Source organism: Anastrepha ludens, chromosome 2 (assembly GCF_028408465.1).
Source record: "Anastrepha ludens isolate Willacy chromosome 2, idAnaLude1.1, whole genome shotgun sequence".
Classification (NCBI taxonomy): domain Eukaryota; kingdom Metazoa; phylum Arthropoda; class Insecta; order Diptera; family Tephritidae; genus Anastrepha; species Anastrepha ludens.
Window position 1 is genome coordinate 82,141,254 of NC_071498.1, and position 11,310 is coordinate 82,152,563.

Sequence of the window (11,310 nt, forward strand, 5' to 3'; positions counted from 1 at the left end):
CTCAGTTTCTGCCAATTCTTCAACGGTCAAATCGTGTTCATCGTTATCTGAAATAATATTTACATATTAAATTTTTGTTTGACTATAAAAAGATAAATGCTTACCAGGTTCAGCTGGAACTCCGCGACTTTCAAAAATGCTGTTGAGAATATCTTCTTCGGATGGGTTGTCCGAAGTCTGCACACCATTATCAACATTTACGTAGTCATCAAACGATGCTTCGATATTTGCTACTTTTTTAAATGAAGACTGTAAAGCGGCCTAATCCGATATTAAAAGAAGGTCCTCTTCATCCCAATGCTCAAATGGAATCTGCATAACATCTTTTGAAAATCCAGCCTTTTTAAAACAGTTGGCAACTGTTTCTGGTTTAACATAGACATTCCATATATTGCTAAGATTTCGAACTGCTTGCAGCAAGTCTATGGCCATAACAGAATTTCCCTCATCCACTTGAGTCAATATATTCGTTAAAATTCGTTTTCTGTAATGTTGTTTCATGTTGTAGATAATGCCTTGGCCCATTGGTTGCAGTAACGAAGTCATGTTGGGAGGAAAATAAGCGAGATGAATGTTTCTCAACTTGTCTCTTACATCTTTAGGGTGGGCAGTGCAGTTATCAACAAAAAACAACACCTTTCTGTTTTGATCACAAAATTTTTTGTCGAGTTTTACAATCCATTTCGTAAAAATCTCACTGGTCATCCATGCTTTTTTGTTAAACTCATAATCGACACCTAAAGATTTTATTCCCTTGAAGTACCTCGGATTTTTGGCCTTTCCGATTACCAGCAATTTTAGCTTTTCTGATCCAGTCATATTGCTTCCCACCAGGACAGTTATTCTCTCCTTGCTTTGCTTCCCACCAAAGCATTTTTCATTTTTGAATGCCAGTGTTTTAGTTGGCAAGCATTTGAAAAACAAAGCAGTCTCGTCGGCGTTAAAAATGTCGTTAATGTTGTAATTTTCAATTAATTTCGGTAAGACGTTCGTCACCCATTCATCACGGTTTTCTATGTTGGTGTCAGCACTTTCCCCACATAATGTCTTTTGAATAACGCCATGCCGACTTTTGAACTTGTCTAACCAACCTGTACTTGCCTCAAATTCGTGGTGTCCTAGTGCTTCCGCAAAATCTTTGGCCTTTTGCTTCAATAATGGTCCAGATAAAGGGAGATTCTTACCACCTGCAACGAGTAACCATTTCAGCATTGCTTCGTCAATATCCTCAAAATGACAAGGTCGAAGTCTTTTGCGTTTGGTATTTACTGCCAAATCCTCCGCATTTCTTAAAATCACTTCCTTATTTTTTAAAATATTTGATAAAGTGCTGGGAAGAACTCCGAATTCATTGGCAATATCTTTTTTTTTTTCTTTCCTTCATTAACTTTGTTAATCATTAATAACTTTTTTTCAAGCGAAATGCTGCTTCGATGCATCATTTTAACTTCAATCACTGAATAAAACTGTAATAGCTCAGCTCTTTCTGTTTTAATTTCCACATCTAACTGTAATTTTTTGCAACAGAAAACTTTTGAAAAAATTCACTATATGGAGACAAAAACTTAGGACGCTTGAATTTCCAGCTGTAAAATTTGTTCATTATATAGAAAACTTCACTATATAGAAATTCATTATAAGGAGACAAAAATACACCGAAAGTAGAACGAAAAAGCAGTGTCTTCGAAACCAGTTCATTATAAGGAGAGCTTCATTATATGGAAGTTCACTGTAGAGAAGTTCGACTGTACTTGTAAACATATGGAAGAACATGTGACGTAATTTGGTATTGTATTTCACTTTGAATGGATATATCGTAAATGCCTTTCAAACCTAAGCCGCCAATCGTACGCAGAAATTGATGAAGAAATAAAGAAAACTGTAAATATAAACTAACTAGAAAAACTAAAAAATTACAGTTTTTAATATTGTGGTGAAGTCTTTTTTGCTGCTACGTAATAGTTATAATTAGTAATGGAACGAGACTTATCTTTAGAATAAACTTCTGCAATCTCGGGAACAAAAAGTAAAAAAAAAATGCCAGACGTAAAGGGTGTTTTTTTTAGAGGTTAGGTTTTCAAGATGAAATAAAACGTATATAATTTAATGTTATGGCCAAGAATTTAGCTTTATTATAAAGATAAGGGCTTGCCATTATTTTTTAAAAATGATTTCGGGCAAGTGGCCGCCGCGGCTGGCTCGAATAAATTCCAGCCGAGAGGCGCAAATTTCCGACCACTTTTTGCAGCAATTGGGGCCGTATGTCAGCAATAACGCGCCGAATATTCTCTTCCAAGACGTCAATCGTCTCGGGCTTATCTGCGTAGACAAGCGACTTCACATAGCCCCACAAGAAATAGTCCAGCGGTGTTATATCGCACGATCTTGGAGGCCACGCCACAGGTCCACGGCGCGAGATAATGCGCTCACCAAAAGTTTCCTTCAATAAATCGATTGTTGCGTTGGCTGTATGGCATGTAGCGCCGTCTTGTTGGAACCAAAGGTCGACCACATCAACATCGTCAAATTCAGGTACGAAAAAGTCATTAATCATGGCTCTATAGCGCTCTCCATTGACTGTAACATTATGGCCGGCTTCATTTTTAAAGAAATATGGACCAATGATTCCCTCTGCCCATAGAGCACACCAAACAGTGACTTTTTGAGGATGTAACGGCGTCTCAGCAATGGCTTGTGGATTATGTTCACTCCAAATGCGACAATTTTGCTTATTGACATACCCATTCAACCAAAAGTGAGCTTCATCGCTTAACAAAATTTTCTTGTGAAAATCGGGATCGGTGGCCATCTCGTTTTGGGCCCATTCACCGAACGTGCGACGCGCTTGATGGTCGTTCGGCTTCAATTCTTGCACGAGTTGGATTTTGTAAGCCCGCAAACCAAGATCCTTCCACAAAATCTTCCATAAAGTGGATGGGTACATCTCCAATTGCTGCGCGCGATGGCGGATGGACTCATTCGGGTCTTCTTCGATACTCTGCTCCACAGCAGCAATAGCATCTTCGGTGCGCACTGTACGACGTCTCTGAGGATGCGTATTATCCACTAGAGCAAACGTGGTGCGAAACCGATCCATGGTTAATCGAATTAGTGACTCTGATGGACGATTATGTCGACCGAATATTGGACGCAGCGCGCGATGCGTCGCGCGAACCGAACCATTATTTTCGTAATAAATTTGCACGATTTGCAAACGTTGTTCATTATGAAATGGCAAGCCAAACTGAGCATAAATCAAGTGACAGCTGTCAAAAAGACCATCTACGAAAAAAGTAGTGCCAACTTGAAAACCTAACCTCTAAAAAAACACCCTTTATTACGCATTCTACTGTATTTGCAACTACACAGATATGTTTTTAAACTGGCAGGAAATATATAATAGCTTACACAGCGAATACCCCAAAACAATTTTAACCATTATTTTACTCTGAAAAATGTTACGACTTTAAGGCATTACGACGCTTAATGAATTTTGTGAATGAATTATAATTAGAGCAGTGCGGACACAATCTTATTTGGAATGTTACCCCTTCATTTTTAGAAGAAGTCAGAAAATGAAAGCACGTTTTTAAGTATGCAAATGGCAATAATTTTAATTTTATTTAGTAGCAATTAAAATTTAAAGAAGGAGATAAATGAATTGACGCTCAAACGAGTATTAGCAAATTGCATTTATTTTGTCATTCGTTATTCGTACATATTTAACATGATCATTCTTGTTTATTTGAGAGCAATTCGTATCAGTTTCAAATAACTTCAGTATTGTGGTGATCCGTATTTGGGATACACAGCCCCATAATGGCACAAAGTAGTGAATTTGATCAACGTGATGAAGAACTCTTTAGTAATCTTTTAATTCGTCTAAAAAATATCACACGCTTCAAAATTATTATTAATTTGCTTTTTGTTATAAATTGGATTTATTATTATTTGTTTACATTTTTTATTTTTATTTAAATTGCCTAAAGTTACCTAAATATAATCTGGGAATATGTACCATGAATAATATGATATGAAAGAATTCTGGCTAAAATCTATTGCCTTTAATTGCCCACTAAATTAGATGTGCTGCAAAAGCAGAATTTCTATTAAATAAATTGTACCTAAAGACTTAAATGAGTATGAAAAGATTGTCGAGAAATATTAATAGATACCAATAAAAAAATTTATTTTGGGATCTACTATATTATTGTATTATTTTAGCACGGGAATTGTTTAAAAAGTTCATGCGAAAATAAAAACTACTTAATTGTTTAGAGTAAACCTTCATTATTTTCGACATAGCCTTCTTTTAGGCTTATACAGTTCGTCTAGTTTGTTGATCCATCCCGAATAATAGGATTTGTACAGGGCTGAAAAATAACCATTCCTTGAATAAAAGTTAGTTTGAATAAAATCTTTTTCCCTCCAGATATTTCTTCAAATTGGGGGACAAATAGCAGTCCGAGGGATCCGAGGGAGCCAAGTCTGGAGAATAGGGGGATGTGAAACTCGCTCAACCTCCTCTATACAAACGAATGCCAAACACACAGAAATAGACAAATCTGGCTGAAACTTGGTGGTGTTCTTGCAAGGGCTGCTACTAACGTGATACACGAGGTTCCGCGTCATAAAATCTCAACATTGCGATCGCGTTGCCTAAGACTCAAACGTCAAAAATGTAATTTATATAACTGATAGACGAGTTGGAGCAAGGCGAACCCATTAAACGTGGTGTTGGTAAATCAACAGATTTTTTTTTCTTTCGCTGTGTCCATGCAGCTGTCAGCATAGAACAAAACAAGGAGAATTAATTTTTTGTTTTCTACCTCGCCTGCCGTGACAATCAAACGTACAAAACATTGTTGTTAGTCTAGTGCCATCACCTTCAATAAATGCGCCTTGAGTTGGAGTCTACTTTTTCGTTTAGAACCATTTCGAAAGTTAGAGCGGCGAAAATGTGTAATTAAAACTGTTACAAAACCTGAACAATTAAGAAAAATTACAATTTCTGTGCATGGCTTGAGCGTTTAAGCAGTGATTTTGATTAGAAAAAGAGTTGAGAGTGTATTCACGATTATTGTGTAGAAAGATAGATTATATAAAGAACAATGTGATCTTTTCGATTTAGAGGAAAACTACTTTTATAGCCCTTATAGGCTGGATAAAGCCCCGCAACAAAAATATTTCGGTCTTGTTATAAATCTAAAAATTATGTACATTACTTTTGCTTTATTTCTTCTTTTTTATGTTTGGATTGCTCTTCAGCACGTATTTGCGCCTCTTCCGCATTTTGTAGCTTTACCTGGTCTACCTTCAGCAAATGCAACCCTTTTGCTAGCCACCAATCTCAACAAGTTATTCATTTCAAATAAATATTGGAAGAAAATTAGAGGTTGCTACTTAGCATGTCATCACGATTGCACCAACGATATTTTCCATCGTCCATGTTTACGAGTACAATGTTTTGTTCTGCATATTTGCTTGCTTTGCCTTTATTTTCCATTTATGCGTTTCCATATGTTTTACATTTGTAGGAAAAATCTGTATTGTACGTCATATTTGGAGGAATATTATTGAAAATATCGTAGGTAAAAAAATGATGTGGCAGCATGAATCTCTCACGGCTATAAATTTACTTAAAATACATTACTTAGAGATCTAAAGGTTGAATAAGAGGTGTCATACCATAACGCCATAACCTCAACCGTGGGCTTAACCATAATGTTACTTATATATATTTATTCCTACCGCTCGGAGAAGTTGAAAAAAAGTTATAACTGTTCAAAAATGAGTGAAAATATGAAATGAAATTTGTGAAGTTTACGGAGACGATGCTGTATCAGTTCGTGTAGCACAACAATGGTTCCCTCGCTTCCGTTCTGGAAATTTCGATGTGAAAGATGCACCTCGCTCCGGTCGACTTATCGTTGAAAAAGTCGATGAAATTATGGAAAAGATTGACCAGGACTGTCACATAAGCTACCATGACATCGCCAAGGCACTAAACATTCATCATCAAACGGTTTTGAACCATTTAAAAAAGGCTGGTTACAAAAAGAAGCTCGATGCTTGGGTACCACATGAATTGTCTGTGAAAAATTTAATGGACTGAATTAACATCGGCGAATCTTTGCTGAAACGAGATGAAATCGAACCATTTTTGAAGCGAATGGTGACAGGAGACGAAGAGTGGATCAAATACAACAATAATGTGCGAAAAAGATCATGGTGCAAGGGTGGTGAAGCTCAACAAATGGTCGCAAAGCCAGGATTGACGCCTCGAAAGGTTATGCTGTGTGTTTGGTGGGATTGGAAAGGAATCATCCACTATGAGCTGCTCCAGCCTGCTCGAATGTCTGCTTCTACACTTTACTGTCAACAACTGATGGGATTGAAGCAAGCAATCGAAAAAAAACGGCCAGAACTGATCAACAGAAAGGGTGTCGTATTCCATCAGGACAACGCTAGGCCACACACATCTTTGATGACTCGGCAAAAACGGGGAGAGCTTGGCTGGGAAGTTTTGATGCATCCACCATATAACCCTGACCTTGCACCATTGGACTACCATTTGTTTCAGTCAATGCAGAACTTCCTTAATGGAGTAAAGTTGGCTTACTTGTCGCAGTTTTTCGCCGAGAAACCACAAAAGATTTACACTGATGGAATAAAGTCTCTAGAAGAAAAATGGCAAAAGGTGGTCGACCAAAATGGTACATATTTGGTTTAATAAAGTTCATTATAAATATACAAAAAATGAGTTGAAGTTTGATTAGAAATACGAAAAGACTTTTTCGACTACCCAATATAATTAAGAGCCGTGAAATTGAATAAAATAGTGAAACCTGAAAGAATACAAATTTTGTTTTGCATGACCCTTTATATTTACGAGGAAGTTTGAAAAAAATAAAGCAAAAGCATATTTTCGGTACCAAAGCAACTGCTTGGGCTGCGTCTGAAAGTATTTATTATATGAAATAGTTAACTTCGCTCTGAACGAGTGTGTAAGAGAGCTTACATAGAAAATATTTAATAGGAATTTGGGTATTTAAATGCGATGTTTAACTATAGCTAAACAAAATTCTGTTAAGTTGAACTAATATACCTTCAAAAAAATATGCACACCTATATTTTATCATGGTTTAAACTTTTGTTTGAAAACTTCTGTGCGTGAGCATAATTAATTTAGTACTTAATCATTTAGTACTTTTATTTTATATTATTTACTAATTAATTAAGTGTTAAATCATGTCATTCTTCAAGAATTTTATTAAGGTTTCATAAGGAAACCCTTTTTTACTTTTATGTGCTTCTCCAAAACATAAACATTCTTTCATTTCTTTCGCTTTAAAATCTCTATGGTATCTTGATCCCATTAAATCCAACTTTCTTTTCGAGAAAATATTTAAGTCCAATCCTGACAACATCTTATGCGTTTTTGTTTATGGGTGTGTGTGTATAGATCTATCTGCGCTATTGAGTAGTTTACATACATGGATTTGTATTACATATTTTTCAAAACACTTCTTTTTGCACGTTCATATCAACACTTTGCTTCTGTTTTGTTCATATCTCATTTTTTTAAGTACGAAAACAACGAGTATAAAAGACAAGCGGCATTTAGGCAACGAGTGATTCAGCAATATTTCTATATAAAATTTGTTTTTCGTTCTTATATATTTGTTTATGCATACAACACCTTAAGGTATTTTAATTTTATATTTTTTATATACCTTTTTTGTAATCAGTTTGGCTTTTTTGTTTAACACCAAAAGCATTCATAAGATTCGTTTTGCATACACAACAACAATTTGCTTATATTTTATTTAATTATTTTTTATTGGTATTACATCTTGAATTGGGGATCTTGAGGGGAGAAATACTGAAATGGTTTGGCGATATGTGCATACAGGGTAAATCCATTGACCTTGGTTTGCTGTGTATTACATACACACGTATGCGCCTATAAGTAGACTATGCTGACTAATTGCTCAGTGTGCGAAAAAAATACGTTTAAATCGCTCCAAATCTACTTTTAAACGTTTGATGTTTTGTTGTATATGAATATAGGTTTGTTTGTGTGTGTTGTTGAGAATGCCTTTGGAAGAGGAATATGGGATATTTATGAGTCGGCAGACTTTTGGTGGTTTGCTTTTACTGTAGCAGTTTTGTTCAGTGTGGTGGGTTTAGGAACTGTGTTAAAAGGTAGCCACTATTGAAAACCGATAGTATAATATTTTAGAAACACACAAAGTGGGTAAAAAATAGTTTTTGATTATCACTAATATTGGCTTGTATTTGTAGTTTTTTGTATTTTTAGTTGTAGTTATATTTTTCATCTTAACCTACAATAATATTTGCTAATTTATTGAATACATTCGCCTGTCTTTGGTCTTTCAATTCATCCGTTCCTTGTTTTAAATACACTTTCCGATATGCACTCAAGTCCGATTTAGAATATTTTATTTTAGCTATTAAGTTTCTGTTTATGATCTAAGTAATCATTTGATTTTTTATTTGCCGATATTTATAATTCTGCGTGTGATCTGTGTAAAATGAAATGAAATAAAATGAGATCCCAAGTGAAAGTTTTATTTTTTAATTAACTGTAAAGTTTTTTACGCATATAAGAGTAAGCCACCGCTTATTTTGAATAAAGTTCATTACAGGTGCTTGCTGATGACTCGCCTTCGAGCAGATTTTGTAAATAAAAACCTGCCTGCAAATTGAATAACTTGCACACTCTACAAACTGTACCAGATGATGAAACATTTGTTTTACATATACGAGTACTAATACATATTATACATAATCGGCTGGTCTTGGGTGTTTGACCGAGTTCCTACTCCAATTTGTGGTATTCGTCTTGATGTGGAGGGACCTATAGTTTTTTGCCGCCTCCGGCAGATGATAGTTTTACTAAAACCTTTTTCATGACAGAAACACACTCGGAGGCTTGCCAATGTTTGCCGAGAGGCGACTGCTATTAGAAAAAATCTGTTCTATCAATTGATGTTTCACACACAGTTTGGGTTTCGCAAACCGATTCGGCTACGATTGCCACCGTTGTTTGGTATTAGTAGTGTTTAAAACAACATGTTTTATTAATGAGGGCAACGACTATTGTAACACGACCTCTAATGTGATCGGCCGCGCGAATTATATATTTAAAATAAAACAGCGAAAACAGGACATTATTCTTCAACGTCAACTTATGGACTAAAATCTGAACATAAAAACTAAGGGCTTATTACCTAAAAAATAGAACAGTATGCTTTTTTTTATTGTTTGAGAGTATCACGCCACCTAACAGTACAATTCCATCAGCGTTCCGCTACCCAACAATGCTTTAAAGGAAAATACTAATTTGCTGTTAGTTAAACTATTTAACTTAATTCCCCAACATATTTCTTTAAATTATGTAAATATTGGCTTTACATTAACACTGTAACTAACATTTATCCATTCCTAACTCTAATTTCGTAGTAGCTAATCCAGCATAACCTTAGTTTTGGACCCTCAGGGCGTCAAATAGTAAATCATGATGGGCTTTTAGACAGAGAAATTATGAGCTTTGTGTATGTGAGTCTTTCTCTTTTTTCCTAGTACACTTTAGGCGATGTATTTTATATTTTCAGATTAGATTATTTTGCTTAGTCGTAGGTTTTGGAGACTGGGATTTTCTATAGATACATGAAAGCGGGTTTGACTTGTAGGGAAAGTACGCATCGTATTGAAGCAAATTGCCGATGATAGGTGAATGGAGTATTAACTTTTTATTAAAAACAGCTTTCGTGAGAGAACATGCAGTCTTTTCTCATGCAGCATAACTTTGACATTCGGCGATTCGATTGAAAATTTGACCATTAATGGGTAAATATCATATTTTGCATGATGCGAGGGGCTTGCACGTAGGTTATTGAGGAAGCTGTACTTATGCACAAAACCAAGTGAAATTCTCCTATAACTATGATCCTCACAAAGGTCTTGTGCATGAAAGCTTTTAGCGATCTACTTGTTCGATGATCATATTTATTCTTACCCAGAGAATCTTGTTTAACACTGACCTTTCAAAACTATATTCTTAAGAAGAAAGAGAGAAGAGGTTAATTTTCCTCCATCCCAGCTATGGAGAGGTATTTATGAGTTCGAGTCTACACAATTCATATTCTGTTAAAGTATATAAGGGTAGGTCCCCAGTTACTCTCTAGTGGATAACTTAGTTGCAATATTCAGTTCGCCTCCTTATCGGGTGTTAGAATAAATGCTGACGACCCTGCTGAGTAGCCTAGAAAGTTACCAAGAAGTAGTACAAGTCTAAATATTTCAATAGCGCAATATATTAACTGAATTAAAAAAATTATTATTTATAATTAAAAAATAAGCGATATGTGTATCGTATACATAGGTGTGAATGTATAATAGGGGTATTCGTCTAAACGTTTGAATTTTCGAATCGCATTGCCAAATATTTATATGAACTTTACTTATCTGCTGTTTGACAACACAACTTACATTGATATGCACGATAGCATTTCCTGTCTCTTAAGTTTACCAGCCCGTTTACGAGTATAAGTCAAAATCAACGCGTATGTTTACGCATCCGGTGTAGAGCAGTTTTCATACACATTTCGGCAGAAGAAGATACGAGGAGGTAAATTTACGAAGCGTAAACGATTTTGTACTGGGAATGATTCTTAGGCTTCACTGCAAATATATGTATGTATCTTCGCGATTTATATAAAACTACACAGTCGAGAAAAAGCATGAGATACACGATGTACAGAATGCAAAGGTGTGGCCAGCATCAAATAAAGGGTTTTTCAATAAGGGCGGGTAGATGTTGAAATGGAATAAAATAGCGTTTGCTGTGTGGCACGTAGCGCCGTCCTGCTCGAATCACATGTCGTCTAGGTCCATATGGTTCAATATGGGCCATAAGAAATTGGAAGGGCCACCACGTCTACCGAAAAATGGGGGCAATGCGCTCAACGTTTGCGTTAATGAACACTCATTTTGATAATAAAGTTTTATCATTTGAACGTGCTGTTCAATCGTGTAACTTGCCATGTAGATTTGGCATAAACAACTGAATAATAAACAAAAGATTTGACAGATGTCACCAAAACAAAATGGCTGCCACAGGGCGCCAAAATTGACCCGCGCCAATTGAAAAACCCTTTAGTTAATTTGAAGAAATCAGCTGATTTATTGTCGTAATAAGTGTGATGGTAGCGATTTGTTTGCAACAGAGGTCGGAAAAAATTGAGATTATGTTGGTCATATACGAAAAAAATCAACCATTAC

General features: G+C 35.7%; 1 protein-coding gene across 1 annotated transcript; it reads right to left on the reverse strand.

Annotated features, from left to right (window-relative positions):
* LOC128858302 (tigger transposable element-derived protein 4-like) lies at positions 1–1,740 on the reverse strand. The gene is made up of 2 exons (XM_054094462.1): positions 105–1,740; positions 1–47 (listed from the first exon to the last, which is right to left on the reverse strand). The coding sequence occupies exon 1, from the start codon at positions 1,210–1,212 to the stop codon at positions 262–264; it is 951 nt and encodes a 316-aa protein (XP_053950437.1). The 5' UTR covers positions 1,213–1,740; the 3' UTR covers positions 1–47; positions 105–261.
* Positions 1,741–11,310: the final 9,570 nt, after the last annotated feature.

Excerpts from the sequence above, each read along its gene's own strand:
- LOC128858302 (XM_054094462.1), bottom strand. The coding sequence starts at position 1,212 with ATGCTGAAATGGTTACTCGTTGCAGGTGGTAAGAATCTCCCTTTATCT.